Source organism: Gambusia affinis, linkage group LG08, assembly GCF_019740435.1.
Source record: "Gambusia affinis linkage group LG08, SWU_Gaff_1.0, whole genome shotgun sequence".
In the NCBI taxonomy this organism is placed as follows: Eukaryota; Metazoa; Chordata; class Actinopteri; order Cyprinodontiformes; family Poeciliidae; genus Gambusia; species Gambusia affinis.
Window position 1 is genome coordinate 11,572,044 of NC_057875.1, and position 27,672 is coordinate 11,599,715.

Consider the following 27,672-nt stretch of genomic DNA (forward strand, 5'->3'; position numbering starts at 1 on the left):
GTTTATAAATTATGTGAAGAAATTACAGGTCATATTTTGTGTTGTTTGGATGATAGTTTATACTTTGTACCTGTACCAAATTGAGCTGTGCTGAGATGTACAGTGCAGCTCTACAAGTGTAGAATCGACAACTGTCAGGTTAAATATGATATCAACTGAATTTTACAGATTCTTTGAGCATGACAGTAAGACATAATGTGCAACCCACCCACCTTCTACTTGTACAACTTGGAAATTCTTTTATTTTTTTCTAATTTTAGTCAGCTGGTATGCATGGAAAAATGTACTACTTTTTTCTTAGTGCTCTAAACGCCAAAATTCTGAACACGAAATAACCCAAAAGGAGACCAGAGAGATGAAGTGGGGAGGCAGTGTGATAGAGGAGGGGGTGATATTATGACAAATTTCACTTGACGAACATGTTTAAAACTGTACGGGTTTTTTTTTCTTCTGAAGAAAATTGTGTCTCCACAGAGTTTATTTGTTTTGCCTGGAAATGTCAGCAAACCTCCATTAGGAGCAGTGGCCACAATCACGTGTGCTGACAACAGGAAATGAGTGTTTATTTAAAGGAGGATCACTTTCCACAGTATCTGTGTTTACAGCATCTTCCCCAAACAGTTCACAACCGCCTCGCTCTGGCGCATCTTCTCTTCTAATTGCACTTACCTACCTGAGCCACCATACCCACATTTCTGAGTCCTCCAACTCAAACTGTAACCGTTTCTAATATATTCTCGTCACCTATTTCTAAAACAGATGGTTTCTTTTGGAGAAATCTATTCTGTTTTCTGACGTCTAGACGTTAGTTTAATCTGAGGTCACACACAGGTTTAATTATTTTCAATAGAGAACATAGAACATTGAAGTGTATTTGCTTACACCCAGTTGTGTTGAAAAGTAAAACTGTCGAACACCAACGCACACAAAGATTCCAAACAAATCTGCAGGAAGTCCATTAATACTCAACACACTCCACAAGTATGCATGCAAATAGAGCCACCACTGCTGCTCTACTATGCTTCTGCACTTCCCTTTTAGACAAAAAACCCATTGTTCCAGGCTGTTCTTCATCTGCACTCCCTGTGAAGCTGCTTCTTCACCCTTAATATCATCTCAATCTCCCATTGAACTCTCTCTCCCCCATTACCAGATATGAGGTTTTCTGGCAATAACTAGCCACAGATGTGAGGAGTCTCCAATGGTGACGGGCCGGCACTCGCGTGGAGCGAGGCAGAGGGCTTCTGGGTTTCTCTAATTTCCATCTCCTAGCAGAAGTCTCGCAGACACAGTGAAAACACCCACTGGATTCTTGCAAGGAGAGTCAGTAATGAGATTGTGGCAGTGAGGAGTTTTTTGTCGCAGGCTCAGACTGGTGAAGGTTATTCACTCATATGCTGCTTGTTATGTGTTTGTGAATGTGTTTATGTATACTAAAAAGTATGAATAGATGTGTTTTATATACATTTTATACTTTTTTATTCCTTTGGAATAAAAGTAAAACCATGCTAAAAACAGAAAACATGTTTTGCTACAGTGAAAGTGTCTGACTCATCGATGATTCTTTATTGTTGCAAGGAACTCTGCAGTTCCCGCAGGACTTCACAGGACCATTACTCACCAAACCAGACAGAATATAGAGATGGAGTCTGTTTCCTCCTACATATTCATCCAGCTACGTCTATGATTTGTTTCGCACACATGACGTGATTGTTACAAAATAGCCAGATATTTCCACATTCCTGTAAATCTTTAGACTAACTTGATACCTAATCAATACTCTGCTCTGTGCTAAGGACTGCAGTAAAGCTGGATGAGTGCTACATCAGAGCTGCTTGAAAGCACTGCCATAAAGTTTCATGCTATCTTATGCTGTCATCACTGGAAATCGAGATTGCACTCATCCATCCACCCCCTTTTCCTTACCACTGAGTTCATCTTATCTAAGAGGGAACCAGCAGAGCAACTAGCCAGCCTATTGAGTTTCGTGTTGCTGACAAGTGGCTTCCAGTATCTGTTATATTAACAACACTCTGTTGATAAGTGAACATGGTAGAGGAAAGATTGAGAAAATGGGATGGGTGAGAAAAAAGATTGAGTGAATGATAACACACTTTAGAAACTAGACAATTTAAACAATATCTGTGTCTAATTCTTCCAAATGGGATTTTTGTTTACATACCTTTGTAAATTCTTGACATAGTTGTTGTTAAAATCTAGCCAATTTTGGTTATTTTAATAACACACCCCTCAGTCTAATATGGACACACCCTCGCCAGGGTTGGTATAACATAACAGGTTGGGTGATTGGTTTGATTCACCTAGATTTACTATTCAAAAATAATGATTAACGTGGCTGATGGTTGACATTAAAGCTCTCACAAAGTGAGTTGAAAACATTTATTGAAGCAATGGCTTATGACTCCAAGTGATATTTTTTTTAATTGACGGGACTGTATCTTCAAGGTGACAGGTAGGGTACACCTTGGACATATTGCCAGTTCATAACAGGTCCAGAATTTAAAATGAAATGAGAATGAAAATCTTATTGCTGGGAGGTCATAGTGTTGACAATATATTGATCAGAATGAAAGATGGAAAATAAAAAATCTTATATCTAAGATATTTATTGGAAAACGAGTAGATAGATAGATATGGATAACAAGATCTGTTCTCATACCACTATAAAATATTGACTTTCTAGATACACTATTTGCAGTTGTTTGGTAGAAGAATAAATGTTAAGCACAACCAGAATTAGCTTTTACTAACTACTAAGCATTTAAAAGGCTAATATCAACTTACATAAGCATATTTTCATAGTGTGAACTTTAGTAACTAACATTGTTAAATGGCATAATTTTTAAAACCCCAATCTATTTAACAATTTGGTTTCAAAACATGCTGCTTTGAATCCTATACTTGTCTTCTACTCTGTGGTGAAGGAGCTAAGTCCAAGAGAGTGCCACATGCTCTTTCATGGAGTACAAAGTTTTTGTTTTTGTCTTAGTCTTTTCCATGAATAAATTTCAAAGCTTATAATATTTCAAAACATATTCATAGGCGTAATTTCCTGAAGGACTGGTGTGGACATGTTCCCACCAGCTTTGCCCAGACTGGGACAGTCCCCACCAATATTTTCTGCACGTTTCTTCCTTTACGTGCCTGCATCTATTTGTGTATCCTGCAGTAACTCAGCAGCAGCTGCATCCTGTATTCAAAGCATTAACAGCCAGTCAATGCTCTCTAAAAATGTTTTGTAAAATGTAAATGGCAAGTCCGCTCAGAGAGCTTGTGGAGTGGAGATCACGTGACTTACTGCGTGTGGCAGAGCGCCACATGCGCTGTTGTTTTGCATTGAGTCAGGAATATTGGTGGTTGGGAAAATGACACAATCAAGCAAATAATCAGACAAAGGGACTCAAAGTTTTGATATTGTCAATTGTTAATTCAATAAATGCAACGAAACAAGTTTATAAAGGATATAATGTAAAATCTACTTTATAAGCATTATATGATGCCATAATGCTATTCCCTCATCAGAGTGTTGCTTTAATTCTTTCATTCACATTGGATAAATCCTTGCTATCTATATTCACAAAGCTCCTCCTTGGAGCTACAATCTCACTGAGCACTTTTCCCCTGTGCTGTCCACTTTCAGCTCCACCAGATTAGTGGCAGCAGCAATTAGCAAACACCTCCAGGTGTCTGCTGAGCTTAACATATCTCAGTCCAACATTCCTAAGAATGTTGGACCATTAAGCTCCATAGCTTAAGCTCCATTAAGCTCCATAGCTTAATGGAGTCTGTTGTGATGATGTACTGAAGGAGAAGTGTTTAAAAGAGTAGGAGCTTCTTAAAGATACAGAGGTCCAATTTCAAGATGTCATATTGTCAAGTCAAATTCTATTTACATTATGGTTAATGTATAAATATTTTTTTCAAACAACTGAAAGTAACATAGTAATTTGATTGTACTATATATAAAATGGCACTGTGTGTCTGAAAAATACATAATACCCTTTAAAAAGAAGCTTAATTCTTTTTAACTAAACTTTAATAAACACATTTACAGTTAAAATGTCTTGTTTTATAAGTAATATTTCTTGTGTCAGGGTTGGAAAGGTCAAAGAAATCTAATAGCTATTAGAATTTGGACATGAATTAAATCACACATTTTGTCGATACTTTTAATTTATTTACAAACAACTTTGTGGAAATGGGATTAGTTAAACCTTCCACTCCAGTAATAGCCTATTACTGACCTTAATGGTCACTTAGTCCAAGTGACCAGAATGGCCATTTGGACTAATTAGATTTTTTACGTCTGCAGACCTATCCCAATAAAACTTAAAGATTATTCACTTTTCAGTTTCAGGTACTGGAAAAAATAACAGTTAAAAGGCAAAACTAAAGACAAATGGTAAATTCCCTCAGCGCTGATAATAAAAAGGTTAAAGTGAAGACAAAAATAACACGTGGAATATTTGTTTATTTGAACAAAAGCATGAAACCCCATTCACATCATAAACAAAATCCATCCAGCACCACACAGGTTTGAACATCCCCCTTTAAATATTGGTAAAGTACGTATTTGCTGGTTGTGGGGAGATAAACTCGAGAAAAAAAAAAAAAAACGAGATGAAAAATAAATGACACGCGGAGCAAGAAGAAGATAGATGCGTAACTCTCTCGCGCGCACGCCAACAGGGAGAGGGGGGGGGGAGGTGAATAAGTATTTAGAGGGGAGACGCATCATTTGTGCAGTGGTGGAAGCAAAGTCTCTTGGTATCTGTCAGAGCGCACAGCAGGCAGCGTTTCCATTTGTTTTCTCTGCACGTTGTTGTGTAATGAAGGCGATGTGGATTTACAGGCTCGTTGTTGGACTCGCAGTCGTTTCTTGCTGCGGTAAGTTCTTTTTCTTGTCTTTCCCCCGTAAACTGTTTAGTAACAGTTTAGAAAACGTGTCTGACTGGCTGCTGTCGTGTTTCACTGCACTGTCTGGCGCTCCACGAATAGCCAATAGCAGTTTTATTCATATAGCCTACCTTTGTATTAATTTAATCTGCTAAATATAATAATAAAAAAATAAAGACGGAAATATTGACATTATTTTGTTGTAAAAGCAGCATCTGTAGGTGTATTTTCTATCCATGGTATCTATTTCACCTTGCAAGAACTTTTAAGTGTGCATAAACCCAAGTGATATATGAAACACTATGTAGCTGTGGCGTTTCATCTCATACTACTGTGTCATCTGCAAAAATCTCTAACGAAGTGACCAAGTAACGTACTGTCACACAGCGTTACCAACTAAAACCATTTTAGTCGTTCTGTAGTCCACTTTGTTTATTCTAGCAGACTGATTCTCAAAGTTTCATTCAGCAGAGTAAAAACATAACTTTAAGTGATCCTTCATGTCATCCAAATTTAATTCATAGTCTGAATCTAGAAGCAGCACTCATCATGCTTGTTATTTCAAGATTGGTTATTTTTTCTCTCTGCATTGGTAAAAGAAGAAAAAAAATCTAGTCAATTGAAGTGCTTGCAGACAGACAAACAACACGTGTAGGAAGGAGGGGAAGGCGATGTGGATTTGGGATTTGAAACCAGAATTTTCCTTTCAAGTGGCTCTCTGATTTTTACAGAGATGTAAAAGACCCGAGGCAAATTGGCACACTTAAAGAAGCCTGACTCACTATTGGTTGTTCTAGTGTGAGTGTTTGTATTAACAGCTCATCCGTACCACATTTCTGAATGATGTTGATTAATAATAGAAAATTTATTTTATTTAAAGTGAACAAACTGTGTAACACAATTCTCCTCAGCGAATAGCTAATTGCAGAAAACGTTCGTAAATCAAAAGCAAGTCCTGCCTATTCTTGGTCCTTGTTAAAGTTAATTACGCCTTTGTGTCTGTTTTTCCTTAAAAAGTTCTTTCACACTCTTTATTGTTGCAACTACATGACCATGTTTTGTGATTGTGCATTAGAGGGCAGGCGAAATGCTCTCCAAGACTATCAGAAATCCGAAGGTACCCGACTGGCTGTTGTGTCTCCCGATTCCTCACATCTAACCAAAAGCAGGAAACTGAGCTTAACCAAATGTGCAAAAACGTGCAGTCGCGGAAAAAGACTCCCATTCAACTGCAGGTTTGTCATCAATGATTCCCCTGTTCTTTTTATTTTTAAATATGCAAATTGAACTCATGGAAATGGATATTATTTGAAAAAAAATAAAAAATCCACCAAGGGATTGATGATGTGACTTCCTAATCAGAGTGGCATCATTTTAACTACTAAAACACTTGCCAATGCTTTTTGCTTCATGAAATTACAGATTGTATTCTATAGTTATTTGTCCTCAGTTTTGTCCGTCTATTTTCCTTCTCCAGAGCTTTCCTCTATGATCATCAGAACAGGAAATGCCAGTGGCTGTCATTTGACAGAAATTCACCAGGAGCTCAAATCCATCAGAACATCTACTATGACCTCTATCAAAAGAAAGGTGCCCTTTTCTGTTTTCTTTTCCTTTTTGCCAACTGATTTTAGGACCAGACGGTCTCTCACCCGATCATCCTGTCGATCAGGACAGGATAGTTTTCCCCATTAAGGGTTGTTTCTGTCACGTTAATGTATCAATTATATTGATTTTGATTTGTCTATTGGTTTTAGTGGTCAAAGTGGTTTATTTTTAGTAATCATAGCATCTCACAGGGGGGGGAAACAAAGGAGTGCCAAAGGTAATTGTCGTTTTTACAGCCCCGCTACATGTCATGTTTTATTCTCTGTTACAAAGTGGTGTTCATGTAAACATTGGAAATCCCTGTCTTCAGTTTAATCAAAATGACCAAAAAAAGTGAACATCCTAGCTCTGCAGCCAGTGTCAACCCACATGGCCCTGATTGGGAAAACAGATTCCTCTTCTGGCAATGTCACATTCTTGTTAAGCCCAGCATTACAACTCCCTCTCTCTGTTTTATTCATTAGTTGCTCAGGCTTTGTCTATAAAAATTGTGATCAGGTTGTTAACTCATCACATTTTCCCCTTCTCTCTCATTTTTGCCTCACTGCAGACTACATAAGGGAATGCATTGTGGGGACAGGTCAGAGCTACAGGGGGCGGAGGTCAGTGACAGTCAGTGGGATCCTCTGCCAAGCCTGGGCCTCCCCAATACCTCATGAGCACAAGTAAGGAATGCGATGTTCTTTTCACCTCAGTGTCAAACAGCATCGTGTTATAAGCTGCTGTTAATGTTAGTGTTGGCCAGTAAGAGCAGCAATTAGCTGGTAGCTAGAGGCTAGTCTGTGTCCATGTGTGGGTTTTATATATTAGTGGCTGATTATGCTCCAGGGAGCAGTCATTCATCAGAGGTGACCTCATTGTAACACTTCACTGAGTCACACATCATTTCCTGCAATAGCCAGTCTGTTTATCAATATGTATGTTTATTTTTCCATGTGTGTCTCATACGGAAATTAGGATCTTATCTAGTTTGCAACTAACTTCTCAGATAAGAGGGATTTTCAGCAAATTAGCCTGCTGCATGCAATATTTTGTGGGGAATGCAACAAAAAACAAAAAGTAATTAAAGTAAATGGACAGCAAGACTAGATCACAATGTCTTAAGAGCAGCATTAAAGTGTAAATATAGACGTTTCCTACTCAGTCTGGATGAGCATGGAAAAAACAGCATAGTGTGTGATAAAATATTTCTAAATCCAGCCTGTTTTTTGTATCATTAAATATCTTATCCATCCATCCATCCATCGTTGTTCCCTTCTTCTTTCCTTTCTTTCTTCTTTTCTTCCTTCCTTCCTTCCATCCATCCATCCATCCATACATATTGGTCTGGCAAAGGTCTGGCAAAGGGAGAAATGCCTCAAATTCAACTATTGTTTTTAAGATAAGAAAAAGAAAAGCTCAAATGTCCTAAGGATGCTGAAAATTTAAGTTAGCAATGTTATGAACCTTTGACACTAATTTAGACATGCATAAGGTAGAGAAGAACTAAATGCTTTTGAAAACAAACACAAAATAACCCAATAAGCTTCTTAGCTAGAGTATGTAGTCCACATTCAAGTAACATAATTAAAGCTCTTGAAAGATTTCAAGTTAAAGTATCTCATGTAATCTTTTCCCACAGATGAATTAGCTTGAATAATGCAGTGACAACAGTCATTACCAATAATAAAGTAAGACAATGTTTACAGCGTTTCTGATGTTAGCCAGCAGGTCATCATTGTGAGCTCAATACAGGGCTTATCTGCTCAAGTTATCCTGCCTTTTCTCCCTTTTTAATCTTGCTTTTATCTAATTTGAATGTTCCTCTTCAATTAATGTATTGCATTTTTACGAATAAGGTATAAAAAAATACAATTTAGAGAAAAATATTAATATTTTCAAATTACCAAAGAAATGTAAAGTCTCACATCCTTACATATTAGCGTTAAGAATACTGAACGGGCTTTGTTGTGAACTGCTTAACTCACATGTGTCAAAGCTGGCAGTGAATGTTTGTACTTCCAGTGAACCTCCTTTGCCAAACTATGTAAAATCAGTTAATTACACCAAGGAACTTTGTATGTTTTTATCAGTCAGCTTGTAGGCATAGGGAACTCTGACACACAGAAACACAGCCACTCATACACACACACACACACAGAGTGAAAAACCAACAGGACTTTTATCAGCCGCAGGTTTTAACTTTCTGCCTCTGTCCTTATCGGCCACCAAAAGATGAACGTTTCATACTTTATCATTTCATCATCGTGGAAAAATACAGCTTGACGTAAAAACTACACTTGCCGTGTCCATCATCCCCACTAGTGACCACAGCCATGGGCTCGCCTGATGTAAAAGATATGAGTCATTCGTCAGCATGTTTATTCTTCATTAAGAACAGGCCTTGACGGGAAAATATCACCGCTGCTACGTATCAACATGTTTTCTCTAATTACCAATAGCATGGAATGGATAAGTCAGTTCTCCAGTCTTGCAAACAGTGACTTTAAAAAATTTTTATTTTGTCATCTTGACGCGGGCAATTTACAACCAAGCAGCAGCTGCCTTGTACAGGACAAATTGCTTGTTATTATATGATTAGTAAAAGTTGACATTAAACTTCTGGTTTTTGTTTTTTCACTTTTCTCTGGTTATGAGCTGTTGTTTTGCTGCTGCTCTTGTTCCAACAGATTCATGTCTAAGCGGTACAGGAAAAAGGACCTAATAGAGAATTATTGCCGCAACCCAGACAACTCCACTGTTGGTCCGTGGTGCTTCACCACTGACCCCAGGCCCGACCTCCGACACCAGGAGTGTGGCATACCACAGTGTTCACAAGGTAGGTTGTGCACACACATACATCTCTGCATGAGGACATTCATGTTGAAGTAATAAGCATACCGCATTGGAAATTACTACACAATTACAATTGTTATTGAAGCTTGACCATCTGAAATGAAGTGTGGCACAATGGGCAATCAAATATTTGGAGAAGGCTGTGCTTGCTCTGACTGTGGTCTACTTTACCTCTGTTCTTAAATACGTCAATCTACGGGGTTTATTTACCAAGGCAGGCTGCAGCTGTTTCCAGGTGTGGGGTTCACTTTTTAATGTCCTCTCTTGTTTCATCAGGCTCTGATTTTATGAGCGGTTTGAGCCCCAAAGGAACAAGTCATGAAATATTAGAGGAAATTGATGCCTCTGTTGTTTCATCTAGATAAATATCCAGCCATTAAGCCTGTCCTTGTGGCAAACATGTGGTTGTGATGAAAGCAAAACACTCTCAGCCTTAATGTTATATCACAAAATGTTACTGCCGGGTCTTCCTGAAGGAGTGGACGATAATGACCGCTGTTATCTAATCCTAAGGGATTCATGCTGTCAGAGGGCTTGTTCCCTGTGCATAATACTGGATCACTTTAATTAGGGGCCCAGTAGTGGAATGATAAAGCAAGATCAGAAAACCTCATGTTCTTCAACAGACCAATGTTGAGAACATCGGTCTGAAGAAGAACACAAGAAGTTACACAAAACATATAATTAAATAAAATTTTGATAGAAACGGCTTTGCTGTGTTATTTTAAAGATTGGAATAGGGGTTCTATTAGCATGTGTGCTAATAGAGAGCACACATGCAGATACAAACATGGCATGCACAAGCAGAAAAATACCAGCAGCCAGAAGTAATAAATGTGCTGTGTCATGTCAGGAGTCAGCTCATAAACATCTGTTTGTAATAGGCATCCTCTTGGTTGTTTACACTGCAGTGTATCCCACTCACCATTTAACAAATGGTGGCCTCTCTTCATTAAACTTTGATGTTTTCATTAATCTGACACAGTTTGTGCCAAGGTGCATTTAATGTCTATTAACACAACTATAACAGCACAATTGAGACTTGTTACGGAGATGGTTCTGTTTTTTTGTAGAGTTTTTTTGTGTATGTGGAATGCATTTGACTTGTAAACATCTTACATGACTCCAAACAATGATTACAGTGTGCCTGTTTGGCCATCATTAAGGATTTCTGAGGAGGATAACAAGCTACAAGAGGTTTCAGAAAACAAACAAATTTGTGCCATTTAAAACATGTTAAGCTCTAAAAGTGTTGTCACAGATTACATTGTCACTGTTTTCTCAGCTGAACATCTGTCGACTGTATATGTTTCACAAAAGGTACCTTGTCACTAATCTTCTGCATAAATATATCTGCCAAATATTGCAGCATCACTCCTAACAGAAGTTCTTCCTTTTCATTATGACTCGTGCAGATTTCTTCTTATCGCCTAGAATCATCCTTACTTTCAGTGAACCTCATTTCTACTGTTTTATGCTTGTTCTTTTGGTTTCAGATGAGCAAAGATATGAGTCATAGGTGAGCAAACCAACAAGGGCTTTGAGTATTTAGTTGAGTAAATACTGGAAAATTTAAAAACAGTTTTGGGTTTTTCCCACCGAATTTGTTCCAGTGCTCAACCAGTGGGGCTGTTTGAGCCAGTTCTTCATGGCTTCTGAACCAGACTGGTTTTCTAAAACCATAGAGCGAACTCTACGCCATGTGATTACATCACTGTTTCATCCAGTGGACAGTTTAACCACACAAATCACATTGCGTAATGCCATTCCATCATTTTGTTAACAACAGTTTAAAGAACATGCAGTGCTTGTGAACTTAACGTCGCGTACAGTACAGACCAAAAGTTTGAACACAACCATATGACTTACATGGGGGACATTTTGCATGCACTTTGACAACTTGCTGTTTCAAGCATTAGTTTTACATTCCGCTTGTAAACGGTTGCAAGGACGTGGTTATGTGAATACAGTTAATAATATCTTGCCAGTAGAAACACAGTAAAACATCTCTGTGGTTTTAACCTGTCATATTTCCTAAGAATTAACCGGCTAAGCAGGGGTGAAAAACAAATTCAATGGCAATAGCGTGTAATTAAGGTTTTTAGATAATGATGTACAACTAAATTAACATGTTCAGTTGTACATACATTCAAACATTTCAAATATTCAAACACTTCTTTCTGTAACTCATAAAAAATACAAAGATGCAATGAAAGACATTCTTATGATAATTAGTTGCAGAATGGTTTGATTACAGATGAGAAATTCATGTAAGAAGATAAATGGTGCAAAACTAATGGAAAGTGTTCACTGTTGTGTCAAAGAGGCAAAATGACCTGAGGCCATTTATTGTTGTCAGTTTCAGAACATATTCAGGATGTATTGTTTCCAGTGGCATTATTTTTCTTTCTAAAGCAGGTGTTAGCTTGACTTCCCCAGTTTCTTAGTCATCACTAAAGTTAACACTGTTTAGTGTTGGTAAGATCCTGACTATAAATATCCCATACTCAGCCTCATTCAGATTGACTATCCAAAATCTCCTTTGGAAGCAGTGATTCTTTAAAACAAAAAAAACATTGCAGGTGTACCAACAGAAATTGCTATAGTTACCTTGAAGTTAGATGGCTCAAGACAGGCTTCTTCTATTTATCAATGTATGTGACAAAATCTTTCCTAAATAATAACTTATTGAAGCTGCTATATCGTAAGTGTCCATTTGCTGTATAACAATTTTAGGTCGCTTTATGCTATATTTGTCTTCCTTTACTGTACAGTGGAGTGTATTACCTGTAATGGGGAAGATTACAGAGGACCAATGGACTATACAGAAAGTGGGAAAGAATGTCAACGATGGGACCTGAATGAACCTCACAAGCATACATACCACCCCTCCAGGTAAACCGTTCACACTTAAAATCACATGAAGTACACCTCACAATTACAATTTGTGTAAGTATTTCATGCATCTTTTCAGCTTGTGTTGACATATGTCCCCGTCAGCTTTTGTGAGTTTTTGTCAAGGCTATTCCAGCTAGTTGGGTGGCAGGTGGTCTGGATTAGCTGAGACTCGTTAACACGTCCTTAATCATCACACTATTTGTACAAACCGGGCCCCAGGCTGCTCATGCTGTTAATGAAATGAGAGGAACCGTAGCCTGGCGCTGCATGCCTGAAGGCAACGGGCCTGAAGGGATGTGGGACTTTGGGATGACTGACTGCTAAACATCTGTAGTGTTGCAACTTATTATCCTCCTCATTTCCCTGAGCTCTAAACACATAAACAGATGGTGTCTGCTCACAACTAGTCATCTATTTGTCAGCTTCATGTAGTACTACATACTCTCTCAAATTGTTCCACTGTGCATGCAGGAGAAATTTGGAACTTTTATTGTAAACTTTGGGCTTTTTGTACATTTTAAGGTGTCTCATTTTTGTGTTAGATACCCTGACAAAGGCCTACATGATAACTACTGTAGAAACCCCGATGGACGTCACAGACCATGGTGCTTTACCACAGAACCAAATACACAGTGGGAGTACTGCAACATCAAAGTTTGTGGTAAGCATGCGTGCATGTTTGCTTATGTGTGGTTAAATAGACCCTAGTTATGCATGTCAAGTGAAAATTTGTCTGTGATGTAAACTAGGTGTGTTTGTGTTGAATGGAGGCCTGTTGCTGTCAGTCATGCCTGACTGAATTTTCCACAATGTTCAACTTCCTGTAGGATTTGTTTTACCCCATATTGACATGAATCTTCCTTGATGTTAAGGAACACACATACATAAAAACTTATCAGCAAGCTCCCCTTCTTTAGTATCCAAAATGTTTATTTTTCACAGCTCCATCGGCTTGCTGTTTATTTTTCTATGCCAGCTCTTGGTAGTCAGGCTGCACAGTTACTGATCCACATCAACAGTCAGCAACACATGTAGACAAAACACAGGGTTTATACCTGTGTTTTTATTGCACCTCATACACCTGATATAAAAGGTCAGATTGATGTCTTAACAACTAATGCTGTTAAACATCATTTGTTAGACTAACCAGAGGCATCTCCAGCAGAGAAGCTGACAAGAGTCTATGGGAACAAACATTAATCTCCTTAGCCTGTCAGGTTTTGCAGAGACCTAGTAATGCACTAGTCATTTCATTCAGGTGTATTTAAACAAGAAAAATTTAAACAAGAAAGTTTTTAACTCCAGTTTTCTAAATGGAGTTAAAAACCAATTGCTTTGTTTAAAATATATTTATACTTGACTTAGTACGACTAAGTCAAAGTCCAGATCTACTGCAAATCCTATACTCAGAGATACTCTCCAGTCTGATTGATCTTAAGCTATTTTGCAAAGATGAATGGGCAGAAATTTAAGTTTATAGATGTGGAAAGCTGGTAGAACCATAAACCAAAAGACTTGCAGCTGTGAAAGTAATGAAAGATGGTTCTACAAAGTGTTGATTAGGACAGAACCAAAGACATTACATGTTTTCAAGTTTTTGTATATATAGGTGCATGCATACTTTTTTAAAGGCATTGTACTCTCTTTGAGACTGGCTGGCTGGCCTGCAAGAGACATCTACAATCCTGGCACCATGGTTGCTTGATGGCAATGATCCATATGGACCCAATGATTCAGTGTTTCCTTTGTTTTCTCCCCTCTAAAAACTGTCTTCTACCCCTCGCTCTCTATCTCTCCGGCTTGTTCTTTGATATGGGAGTTTTTTGGTAACCACCCAAGTTTACGACCCAGTTAGTCTTAATCAAAACAAGGCTGTGAGGACAAAGCGAGAGACACAGAAATGGAGAAGTGGTCCACTCACAAGGCCCCTTCTTTTGTTTACTGTTAAACTGGCACATATCTATTTTTAGACACAATTAAAAAAAAAACTTTAAGATTCAGTGTTTATAACATGTTTTTGCATGTACTCATGTACAGGCTAATGAACTTCTGACTTGCCTCTGACCTTTCTGTGAACAGATAAAGAAAAAGGGATTCCTGCCTTGTTTTTTCAGATCTCCTTTCAAAAGAGGCCCATAGAGGGGGCTATTCTGCTGAAACGAAGTTGCTGCTAAATATCCAATGAAACACTATCACTAACCAAAAACTTCTCCTGTTCTAAATCTAGGAACACTGTTTGATCTCAGCTTAAAAACATAATAATTTTTATCTACAAAACAAAAGTGTTTGCAACCTTCATGTTAACAAAAGATTTGCAGTGATGACAGTTACTGACTCAGAGGACCTGGCTGCAGCCAAAGCAAATTGTCTGCTACATGTGAAATTATGTGCAAAGATAGTTTTTGCTTGACAGAAATAACTGTATGAAAATACTTAATGGGGATCAATGTACTAAAGAGTAATCCTTGTTCAAGTGTAATATTTTTTTTTGAGAAAATAATTTTATAATACCAGATATTTCAGATATTCAGAGAAAGGATTTAGAAGGGATAGGGTTTAGTTCTGAAAAAAAAAAAAAAGCTTTGTAACTGGTAACTTATTTATTTTTTTATTTATTGGATGGCCTTCTATTTTCATAATAACAACATAAGGTGGGATTATTTCCTTTGTGAGGTTGTTCTACAAAGACAGAAAAAAACTGAAATGTGTATTTTTTATAATATATTGTACTAAAATAAGTAAAGCGTTGTGCAGTCTGTACTTCTTTGGTATGATTACATGTCAAATGGTGGCATTCTGTCTTTGTGTACAGTAAGCATGGGCAGATAGGGTAATCATGTTATGATTACCTTAAGTAAACATACCACTCTTTTATTATTTTCTTTAAAGGATGTTTTAGCTCTAGTGGCTTTTATTCACAGCACATTGACAGAAAACAGAGTTGTGAGAGAAACGGAGTACATGTGGCAAAGGGACTGGACTCTAACCCAGAATTGCCTTTCTTGTAAGAGTGTAACTGTTTTCTAAAGCTGGCTATACAGATATCTGACCAGCAGTGTGCAGCAATAGATTGGAGAGGTATCACAGCCTTACTTGTCACTGCATGTCAAAGCATGTCCATACTTTTCAGTATGGACATGCTGACTTTTTGGCCTAAATATTTGAAGCACTTTAAACCAAAGGAATGATATGATGGGATTATTATTATTATTATTATTTTTGTTTTGTTTTATTGTGGAACAGTGGTCTATGTTATCAACTGTGTTTTACTCTGCCCATGTTTGTGTATGCCTAAGAATATTGGAAATTTATTTGTGATGGAGTAGAATTAAATCCTTTTAAAATAATTAAGATTTTCAGTGCAGATGATGGGACATGATTTTAATCTGTGCGTCTTTGTTATTTATGCATTTTGTTCCCTTGGTAGAGAAATCTGTTGTTGTCAGTACCTTCCCTGCTCCGGATAAATTTACACCAATCTTCAAGTTATTATGTAGACTCTTCTCAAAGCTAGATGCAGACGCGCTGCAACAAATCTTGCATTTGTCTCCTAATGGAATTCCTTTAAATTTTTTCCATGTGTTTCAAAGGTCATTGAAAGAAACTGCTTTAGGACAGGCGAGCATGGCCAGCAGATGTAAATAAAGACTGATTTTTGGGATGTGATGTCAAAACCAAGCCAAACATTGTGCTGTCACAACCTGGTTTGTGGAGTACCAGTTGAAAGCTGTGGTTTGCATGTTAGCTGTCAACATCTTGTTCCTTGGAACATGGAGCAAGTGGGCGTTTTGTTATGAACCAAAGAAAGACGTAGTAAAGCACAACATTGGACCACTCTTACCCCTTTTTTTTGTACTTTTTGTATTCTGGCTCACCTTTGGAATCACAAGTGTTGTCCTGCTCATGAACATAAAATGTATTCGAAAGATGCAAATTGGTTCATATATTAGATCCAACGATTATGCAGACATTTAAGGTCCAGAATCTTACTTGTATACTTAAGCTAGAAACATTACTTTACTTTTTCAAAGTAGATAACTTTGCCTGTATTAAATATTATAGAATTCCAAATAAAAAAAAATAATAATAATTTCAAAGGGCTCCACAGAAATACAACAGCACAAAAATGCAAGCAAACAATACTAGAAAACAATAGAAAACATGAAAGACAATAAAACAGTACAACTGCCGGAACTTGTACCACACATTTAGAAATACGGGTTTAAAGCATTAAAAATGGCAAAGAACTGAGGAAAACTGAACATGGTTTTTAGAGCATAGAAGTATCAGTTACAGAAACAGACTGACACATCAAGTGGGATAAGGTTTTAAGTGGATTAAGATGAGATCCCACCAGCCAGTCCAAATAATATCATTCTCTTCTTATTCTTGTTACTATGTATTTATCAGCATGCAATCCAACAAGTCAGCTAGATGTTCCTTAATGAACAGACTTAATATTTTAAACTCTTTTACAGAAACCCCTCCTAAAAGTCCTGAGGTGGAGACAACTGAGTGTTATGAGGGCAGAGGAGAGGATTACAGAGGCACAGCAGACACGACGCCTAGCGGACTCGCCTGCCAGCGCTGGGATTCTCAGTACCCGCATAACCACACATTCCTACCTGAAGCTTACCCTTGCAAGTGAGTGAAAAATTGCATGAGAAAGCCTCCAAAGCACTTACTCACCAGTCTGCACTCACGTCTGAGAAGATAACACAATGCCTTTTATTCCTCACTATTTTCTAGGGACCTGAAAGAGAACTATTGTCGAAATCCAGATGGTCAAGAATTCCCCTGGTGTTTCACTACAGACCCAAGAGTACGCACAATGTTCTGCACCCACATCCCTCAGTGCGGCGTCCAGAACAGTCCTGTCAGTGGTGAGAAACTTGACAGCTTTATTTGATGCTGAAAGCAGCAAGGGAAAAGCATATTTCTTCAGCCTAAACAGAATAATATTTGGTGATTCTTACATTTTGTACTCTGCAAAATTCATATGAGACCCTGTACCACACATATTGGTTTGTGACCAAGGTCCTCTACATCCCTGTGGAAAATTGTAATCTTACAGGACTGTGGGAAGGACTGACCGCCACATCTCACATAAATAAAATCTGACAGCAGTTAGGGATGGTCTGGTCTCACTGGACAGGGAAAGGATGAAGTTGAGGGATTAGTCTTGGTTCAGATTCTTTCTGCAATACCAAGAGATTCTGAAAGGGAAAGATGTAGATCTATGGCTGATTACACACATTTCAATTTCTCAAGGGATTTTCAGGAATATTTTTTTAGTTTCTGTGGCTTTGCATAAAAACTGACTCTGAGGTTGTTTTGTGGTTTACCCTCGAGGGTTGAATACATTCCCATATAGAAATGAAATGTAGGATGACAGGCAGCTTAATAACTTATTTATTTCCAATGTTTCTCCAAGGAGTCATAGTGGATGACTTATTTTGTGTTCCCATCTCTGTGTGTTCTGGATCCAGCCATGATAGCTAAAGCAAAGGAGTATTTATAGTTCAATGTGAAAGCTATATATTTTTGGTATAATAGGGTTTTTTAGAAACAATTTTCCATATTTTTTTGGTAGTTTGTATATTCTAGTGATCTAGTGAGTTACAAAATTTTCAAATTTCTTACTTATTCTTATTTACTTATATGGCATGCAACGCACCCAACCCACCAAAATCCTACCTGTCAAGTTTTAGATTTGAGAACTGGGGAAATATTCCATTATTCTGTGCTACCGTACGAGTGGGGATGTGAGGGCATTGGCAACATAATTACTATAATAATTATGTATGGGAAATTTTCTGGAAAATACAAATTATTATTATTATTATTATTATTATTATTATTATTATTATTATTATTATTATTATTATTATTATTATTATTATTATTATTATAATTAAAAGAAATTATTTGCATGTCCCACCTTTAAAAATTATGCATTTCTACCTCCACTTCACAGTGATTTGCTACTCTTTGTTAGTCTAAAGTACATTCATTTAGTGGTTGGAACTTCAAGAAAGGTTAAAAACAATTCAAGAAGTATGAATACTTAGGAAGACATACCATTAACTATTTGTTTTTCTTGTTTCTGTTTACAATTTGATGTCATTAGTCATTTTTGCTGAAAATGTGAGACATTATTAGCTTTAGTTGCAACCCAGAATAGGCAGAATATAATTAGAGATTTTAGTAAACAAAGGATGTTTCTTTAGCATGCTTTGTAGGTATGTTTTGCATATAAAATAGATATCTGCATTCCCATTCTCATTTTTCCCCACTTTTGTGGTCAAACTCAGACTGCTTCTTAGGCTTTGGAGAGAATTACCAAGGAGAGCAGTCAAGGACTAGATCAAACCTGCCCTGCGCTCCCTGGAGAGACCACAGCAACAGGTCAGTGCACTGAATCGCTTCTCCTTCCCTGCCTAATAACTTTTCCAAACTTTATGATGTAAAACACAGACCTGCTCTGCCAATAAATCACATATGTAACACAACATTTAAAGGATATTAACCGTCAGAACACTTTTTTGCTTGTTTGTTTTTAACAGCTCAGTGATATCAAAACTTTGAAAATGACATGCCTTTTGTTAAAAACATTTTCCGATATTTCCAAGAACCAGCTGTGCAGACCTTAAGCATGTTGGTCTGAGAGAGGAAACTTATGTGGACCTTAACATAAGTCATTCTGTTGTTGGCCCACCATGGTGAGCTTCTTGATTCCAGGAGGAGAAAATGGCTACCATGACTAGCTTCTTTAGCATCTTTGAGCAACCACTTTTGTTTCCCCCCAAAGATGACCTAACTCAACAAGAATGACTCCTAGGGATAACTTGAGGGCTATACACTTCAGTCCTCACATTTGACTCCTGGGCCCCTATGTAGCAACTTAAAAGCTACTCAGATCCATTGTCTGGAATCCTGCCTGTGGGTCAAAAGTCATGGTCAGGAACTCACAGTGCAAGAAATAAAATTCATATAAACATAGATTTGGAACTTATGCTTGCTTTATTTCTAAACCATTCTCTTGTGATGTGTTGTTTTAATGCTGTTGATTAATTTGGAGTAAGAAAGAATTTTGGTTTTGGTTTTAAAAAAATCTTACAAGAGGAATATGTCTGCATAAAATGTAAATGTTGGAGGATTTAGTGAGTACTTATTTATTGATTATCTTCTTATCGTGTATATACAGAGAAGCCAATTCAGCTTTGTAGATTGACTGTCCAGATTCCTTATGGCTGAATTCATTACTTTCATCATTTTTACAAACCTTTTGTAGCATCCCTGGGTGGATAATGATTGTTTTTTTATTGCACTGATGAGTCATAACACTTTATAAATGAATGTTTTTACTCACCCAGGGATGCTACAAAAGGTTTGTAAAAGTGATGAAACTAATGAATTCAGCCATAAGGAATCTGGATTTATAACTCTTATGGTCATTTTGGTGGCCTGACTGTTCACTCTCTGCTTGAGCCATCTGTCCTACACTGTTCACTTCCACAGAGTTTACCTGCATTTCTGGCATGCAGCTTTGTTATATAAAAGTGTTCACTGTATTTGGGGAAAAAAAAATTCAGTAGGAAGCCACAAATTACAGCATATTCCTCTAAAAAATATATGCTTTCTTTAGAAAAACTGTCCATGTCCAATTTAGATGATGTTTTTTTTCCTCTTTGTTCAGGGGGGAAAGAGGCATGCTGATGGCTGGCGTAGAGGGAAATTTCTGCAGAAATCCTGATAAGGACAAACATGGTCCCTGGTGTTTCACAAATAATTCTGCCATTAGCTGGGATTACTGCAACGTAAAACCTTGTAAGTGCATGAACATGTGCTCACATAGTACTATCAAAGTTTAACAATGTCTCTTGCACTCACACAAAATGAGAAAACTGAGGCAAACTGAGATTTATCATTCTTCCAAGTGAAGAATTGTAGCAAAATAAAATAGCGTCTCTCTTAGATGTTTGTCACCTCACATACATGGTTACAAAAAAAAAACAACAGAAAAATGGGAGTTCTCAAAAAAGAAACGGCAAGAAAACAGGCTATTCAAGTAAATCAGATTTGTCTTATTCTTCATAAATTAGCTATTTACCGAAATTTACAACTGTAACTCTGGTTTCCCACAAATAAATACCTTAAACTGTTAAAGTGCTTAAGTTTTCTTTATTGTGGCAAAGTCTCACAACATCCAATCAGCTTTCTTTATTAATGCACAAAGAGGGTTGTAATTTTATGAGCTTCAGAAAGTTCACAAATTCTCAGGTCAGACCTGACAGCACATATTCCTGTCAGCTCTCATCTTGTACATTGTTAATATTTGTAATTTATGTAAGACAACATGTTTCTCTTCTCTCCTGTCTGCAGGTGATGCTTTGCAAAACAGCATTCCACCAGGTGAGTGTTTGTGTCTCTATGAGCAGGCAAGCCAGTGATGATTGTGTTTTTTTCAGCATTTGTGCTTTTCATACCCTATCATCATGGTACAAGATGCAAAACGTTACGTAGTGACAGCTCCATGTGTGTTTGTGTCTGTGAGTTGTTTTTATTATATGTAGCTTGGTTTTCAGATTTAAGTCAACTACAAAATATAAATCCCCAGTTCCTGAGAGAGATAGAACTGATATGATATAAGAAAATATATAGCAGTAAAAGCATTTAGATATGTTATTATGAATGAAGTGCCTTTTATAGTCACTGTTTAAGCAACATGTCAGAAGAAAACATTTACCTGTGACATTCCATTCATATTTATAATTTAAGTTGCATGTATTGTAAGTCTATGTTCTCTAAAAAGATTAAAAACAAGGAATATTTTCAAATGTGTGCATGTTTGTGCTCATGTCTTTCAGTCTTTGTAGCTGAGCCAACCCCTGTGAGATGTTTTGTTCATAAAAGAATCAGGATTGTGGGAGGAGCTCCAGTTGGCATATCAGACGGCAGCTGGATGGTTAGCATACAGAAAGGGTAAAGCATTTCAGTTTTATATATTTTACTCCCGAAATCAGGAAAAACTAAACCTCTTTTTTAGTTATGGATTGTTTTAGATGTTTGTTTTTTTCTGCTTTTCAATCCAACTTTTGCACGCAAACAATTTAAACTATTTCCAAAAATAAGTTTAAAAACAATAACTGTGTGGTGTGTAAACTATTTGCAGTTTGTTTTTAACTCCCTTACATTCCTCCACATCTTCAGTGGTACCAAGATGAAACAAGCACCTTGCTAAGCCTTTGTTGTCACTTTACTGAAGTAATTGTTTACATCTAAGCCCAAACTTATGTTCATTGAACCAAGAAGTTTGTTTCAGGTAGAAAATTAACTAGGTGTCTATCAAAAGATAATAAAACTATCTAGAAAAGGTACAATTTTGAAAAAAAAAAAAAAAAAAAAAGAAAGCCACATAATTTATCTATTTTTAATTAGTTGAATACCAGTGACACCACATATGTGGAGGGGGTAGAGATTGCTCTTGAGGTTTTTATTTTATAATGCAGTTAGGGCTAATCACATAATAAATCCGAAAGACTCCAGATAACTTGGTTCCATCCATAATGTCACATTTGTTTTTTTTTATTCCCAGATCGGTACATTGGTGTGGGGGTTCCCTTGTGCGAGAGGAGTGGGTACTTACTGACAGACAATGCTTCTCCTCCTGGTAAGTTCTTTGCTTTGTTTTACTTTCCACCCACTGCCAATTAAAGCTTGAAATGTTTTTCAACTCAACATTGTTATTTTTCTTGTGTTCCTTCAGTGTTCCAGACCTCAGCGAGTATCGGGTGTGGCTGGGAGTCTCTGATCTTCGAGAAGGATCTCCTGACAGACCTAAGAGACAGGAAGTCAGAATAGCTCAAGTGATATGTGGCCCCAATGGATCCAGCTTAGCCCTCCTGAGACTCTCAAAGTTGGTGCTTGGGAAAATAAAATATATATTCCCAGTTTTTTTTAAGCATAAATCTCTGTTTGTTGCATCTGAATAATGTGCATTAATTATGTCCAGGCCTGCCCATCCTGCAGACAATGTCCACACAATTCAGCTGCCTGTGGCTGGATGCTCCATCCCAGAGGGAACCATGTGCAAAATGTATGGATGGGGAGAGACAAGAGGTATCCATATTTTAAACCCACCACAGCATGCATACCCTGTCTCCTGGGATTGTTGCAAATGATATTGCATTTATAGTGCCCAGGACAACCAAAAAAGAGAATAAATTGTGTGTAAAAAGACACCAGATACTGGGTTAATGCATCATCCAGTCAGACACTTTATGTCTCCTTAAGGACAAATAAAAAAAAAAGAACAAATAATTGAATCGTATCTTCATATTCATCAAATATATTAATACTCCCACCATTCCCTGTTTATTAATGCATTACCCAGTGGACTTATATGTTCTTTTTCATCCGTTAATGGCAATGTGCTTATGCTTTAATGCATTTTTGGGTACAATCTTGTAATTTCTTCACTTTCTGTTGCATTCAAAAGTAAAAATTTTTTTTACCCTACCAGTTTTCGAAAATAAAAAGGTAGATTCATTGGACTAAGGAATGTTACTCCAGTCTGTTATTGTATCATTTTGGTGAGATGTACAATTTATTGAATTGAGATAGTTTGTATACTTTGGTTGTATATATTTTTATTTCGGCTCGTGTCGCATTTTTATCCTTTTGAACCAATCTGACCAATCTCCTCTGATCTCAGCCAGTTGTCCACACCATGGCTAATTCCTGAATGCATTGAGTTGCTGCTGTAAAATTTGCTCATTTGTGACTTAAGTTAATAAGCCATTGAAGAGGTATACCTAAATGTTTATAAAAATAACTGCAGTCCTGTTATGCTGTTTGAACTGTTAAAACATCAGCAATAATTAGGATCCTCTGTCTTTTTTAGGTACTGGTCATGATGACGTCCTAAAGGCAGTGGACTTGCCCATTGTTGGAAATGATAGGTGCAGAGAAATGCATAGAGGGAACTTCCATATCACCAACACCAAGATCTGTGCAGGGGGGAAAAGGAACGAGGGAGTGTGTGAGGTACATGAACAGAAACAGTTTTTGGAAACATTTTTTATTGCATTATTTATTGGCGAGTTATTTAATCATTTCATTTTGAGGTTAGAAAGCGTCATGGCAACCATGTTGGTAAATGAGAACAGGCATTGAGATCTGGATAAAAAATAATTACTCCCATTGTGAATCTACAAGAACTTTAGTGCCTTGATCCAACACAGTGCTTTCTAAGCCAAGTTTGATCTAAATCTCAAACAAATGTTTTTTGAATCCACTGGCTTAGATTTCAGTCTGCTGTAAACAGAGCAGCTGGAGACTGTTGCTCCAAATTTCATCAGCTATCCAAAGCTGTCTGAGGTTTCTGACTTTGTAACAGATCTGAACATGATGGTGCCGCCTGTCACTGAGACTGTTAAACACATTTTTTTTTTTTCCATTTACCTTTGTTGGAAAGCTTAACAGTGACAACAGCTCAATTGCAGATGACGAATAATAGTCAATGTATTTTTTCTTTTACAGAGAGATTATGGGGGCCCTCTTGTGTGTCAAGATGGTGACCTCAAAGTTATCGTTGGCATCAGTGTCCATGGCAGAGGGTGTGCTCGAGCCAACCAGCCTGGCATTTTCATTAATGTCCCCTTCTACACACAGTGGATTTACAAGGTCTTTCGATATAACCCAAACTTTGAAACTGCTTAGAAACAAATCACTACTAGGGGACTAAATTAAAACTAGACCCTCTCTTCTTTAACTCCAGTGGACTTCTTTAACTCAGAACATCTGGTTTCTGTGACTCAGATACTTGTGGGGTCTGCAGCTGAAGATAAAGGTCTGAGGAAGTACTTGCAGTGATGATGGCTTTAAAATCACTTGCAAATACCATACTGACTTCAGTACAGGAGTCAGTAACTACTGGTTGATTACAAAGATGGAAACGTATTACTTCTCATATCATAGACATGTAATTGTTGAACCATCTAGAGGGAGAACAGTTTTGATAAATATTACATAAGAAAAGGACGTTTTTGAGTCAGTCAGAGTCAAAAAATACAAACAGGATTGCAAAAAAGTATTTGCCCCTTTTATCTTGCCTGTTTCGGTTCCTGGAACAACTATTAATATAAAATAAGATGACCAAAGTTAATTTTACAAAGCAATCTTTAAACTATTAACTTATGAAAGGACAAAATGCATCCAGACCAACCTAGCCCTTTGTGAAAATGTTAACACCTGGATAAGTCATGAATTAACGTCAATTTATCACAATATTTTGGAAAGTTAAGTTCAGTCTCACTAGCCATAGCCACATGTGATTATCGCCACATGTCTGTAAAATAAATAAATAAATAAATTAAACAGAACCTGTTTGTCAAGACATAGTACAGTAATATATCATATATTGTGACACATTATGCCCAGACTTACAGCAAAAACAAATGAGGAACTAAAACTTTGATAAGCCACAGTGGTGATAATGATCTATAATCACCAAGACATTGTACAAAGCTGAAGCTGACAAGCAGTGGCCAGCCTACCAAAATTACTACAAGTGTATATCCAGGAAGTTTGCAAAGAACTTAGAACAATATCTAAAGCAACAGAAAGCTTTAGTTGCTTCAGTGATGAAGCATGATTCAACAATAAGAAAGAAAAATGGTGTTCATGGTAAAGTTCTGATGTGAAAACCATTTATAATCTAAATGAACATATATGCCTATCTCATCTTTGCTAAAAGAGTTTTTGGTATATTTTGTAGACTTCCAAGAAAAGATAACTCCTCAAAAGTTGTGAAATTGGATAAATCTGGTTCAAAACTGATTTAGAATCACAGGGAAGGAAAATCATACTCAAACTGCAGAAGCTATTTGAATACAGAGGGATGTAAAAGACTTAACTGCATTCATGTTTTACTTTGAACCGGGAAATTCTGACTTCCCAGTCAGAAAAATCAATTGGAACTCCCTCTGATGTGAGATTTCCCTTTGGGAAACTGGCCAATTACCACTTGCAAGGCCAACTTCACGTTTCAATATGGACCTCCTCACATCAGCAATAGTGAGATTTAGTGGACTTATGTTTAGGTAACATTTTATTTGAAGGGATTGCATAAAACTAACACACCTGTCATGAACATGAAGGTTTCTTCATAAATGTCAATGCCTGTTGTCATGAAGTGTCATTCATTAAATAATGACACTTTTATTGCAAAGTTGACACTTTTAATGTATTTTTTATGCTAGTTTTAATGCAACGTTGCTTAAAAAAGTCATTATTTAACTTCAAGAGAACAGTCATAAGCATTAATGAAGGCCCCTTCATGTTCACAACAGTTGTTATGTCAGGTTTGTGACACTGTCATGTCAATTATATGCACAGCCCTTCAAATAAAGTGTTACTGATGTTTATTTTAAAAGACGAACATGTGAGAGGGTGTCTATATTCATGTAGCACCTGCAACTATAAACTAAACAAATTAAAAGTGATGTTTGCTTATGGAAAATAAAGTTTAAAGCTGATGTTTTTTAGAGGTACTGTTAACAATGTGTGTGGGTGTCGCCATGTTGAAATTCCAACTAACCTTGGGTGACCTTGGGTCTGAAGTAAAACTGAGCTTCGAGCTCTGATTTCCGATAAAACTGGAAATCAGCGTTAGTGTGACTAACTGTCTGTCCATAGTAGCAGTGGCTGCCACCAAATGAAGCCTAACCAATTAGGTTTTTAGGGCAATTATTCTTTCACATAATGCCATGTTAGTTTGTATAGCCTTTGTCCCTTAATATATTTATCATTCTTATTTTATCATACTTTGAAACTTCTTTTTCTCAGGTTTCCATTCTATATGAGATCTGTCAACCTTGACAGACTTTCCTTGTGTCCACTGTAGATGTGTGTATGTGAATTCTCAAATCCTGGTATTACTTGAATGAATTGAATACCAAATGCAGAGGTTCAAATGTTGGGCCAATTAGAAAACCAACCTGTGGTAGAACATGTTAAGGGCACTTCATCCATTTCTGAGGGGCTTAAGTAAAACAAGTCCTTTATGTAAATAGTTCTTAAATGAGTGTATTTGTGACACTCTTAGTGTAATTTAGGTCTTATAGATCTACAAAATGAGAACATGAATGTTGTATCAAGGAGATATAAGAAAAAATTAAAGCGATTTTTTTTACAGTGGGAACTTTCTGTCATCTTTCTGTCTCATAATTGTTAGATTTTAAAAAAAAAATCCTACATTGTAATGTTATCACAGCACCATGTACTGTACATATGTGATCCCTTCTGTGTAAAAACTGAAAGAAGTGCCTAACTTTTAAGTTATCATTCATGTATATTCATAGGCTCATTCTGTACAATTTCCAGTAGTTCAAGTTTTGAACCATTGTGGTTATTCCTGTTTGGTTTTTGTCTTGTTTTGTCCATTTCTGGAGTAGTAATTGAGAAAAAAAAAACAAAAAAAAAAAAACATCTGAACAAGGAGATAATGTAGTCATATTTAATGAATTAGAATATAATTGAAAAATTTCAGTAACTCAGTTCATTAAGTGAAACATAGACAGATGTTTTCAAGTCTATGTCTCTTTTAATTATCCAGATTTTCTGCTTACAGTTAATGAAAATTTGAAATTTCAGAAAAAAAAACAAAAAAACATTTCTACTACAGAAATATGGGCTCAATGAAAAGTATGTTTTATATCTGCTAAATCTTATATTCAGAAACAACTGTTAGTCTGACAAACAAGCTTCATTGCAACGTATGTTACGATTCATTGAATATGACTGCATGCCTGGATCGATGTTTAGCCAGAACTGATTCATCAGTGCAGGCAAAACTTGTCACATCCTTAGTGCCTCCACTCTCAATGTTGATTTCACAAATTCAGTCAAATTTTGTGTACAAGGAGTCTGTCTGTTTTATCAGCATGACACTTAAATTGACAAGACTTGATATACATCATATCCATATTATGTATGTACAATTGAGATAAAATGGTTTTTCTGGTATACATGAGTTTTGGCACTGAAATATGCTGCAAGCTGCTACAGTCTACATGTTGTCCTATTGCCTTATGTTTTCTGTATAATGTACATTTGCTGTAAAGTTCCACTTACCCATTATGCTTACGAATAAACAGTTTACCTAGTGATGGCTTTTCCCATTCATTTTGTTACCCCAGGAGACTAATTTATATCATTCTCTAAATGTCATATTCCTTACCGGATCTTCTTCCTTTTGCAATTATTGTTGTCTTAACCATTTTTCTTCTTCACTCTATAATTAATAAAATGTTGCACCTCTTCCCCAGAAGATGGCACCACAGCAGCACACAGTCTTCTATAATGTGTTGGAACTCTTTGCTAATCTCATCTCCCTTACATAGAGACACA

The 27,672-nt window shown here is 36.9% G+C and overlaps 1 protein-coding gene across 1 annotated transcript; it reads left to right on the forward strand.

Annotated features, from left to right (window-relative positions):
• The first annotated feature begins 4,781 nt into the window (after nucleotides 1-4,781).
• Nucleotides 4,782-27,431, forward strand: LOC122835771 (hepatocyte growth factor). Its single transcript, XM_044125097.1, has 18 exons — nucleotides 4,782-4,908; nucleotides 5,993-6,152; nucleotides 6,395-6,507; nucleotides 7,076-7,190; nucleotides 9,195-9,343; nucleotides 12,135-12,255; nucleotides 12,801-12,919; nucleotides 16,737-16,902; nucleotides 17,008-17,141; nucleotides 18,573-18,666; nucleotides 19,958-20,088; nucleotides 20,644-20,673; nucleotides 21,129-21,243; nucleotides 21,857-21,931; nucleotides 22,028-22,177; nucleotides 22,274-22,380; nucleotides 23,165-23,307; nucleotides 23,803-27,431. The coding sequence occupies exons 1-18, from the start codon at nucleotides 4,851-4,853 to the stop codon at nucleotides 23,980-23,982; spliced, it is 2,160 nt and encodes a 719-aa protein (XP_043981032.1). The 5' UTR covers nucleotides 4,782-4,850; the 3' UTR covers nucleotides 23,983-27,431.
• Nucleotides 27,432-27,672: the final 241 nt, after the last annotated feature.

What these genes read in the sequence shown, in the direction of transcription:
- LOC122835771 (XM_044125097.1), top strand. Translation starts at nt 4,851, where the DNA reads ATGAAGGCGATGTGGATTTACAGGCTCGTTGTTGGACTCGCAGTCGTT. An exon ending in TGGATGGGGAGAGACAAGAG is followed by an intron (nt 22,381 to 23,164) that starts GTATCCATATTT and finishes TGTCTTTTTTAG; the next exon opens with GTACTGGTCATGATGACGTC. An exon ending in GGAACGAGGGAGTGTGTGAG is followed by an intron (nt 23,308 to 23,802) that starts GTACATGAACAG and finishes TTTCTTTTACAG; the next exon opens with AGAGATTATGGGGGCCCTCT.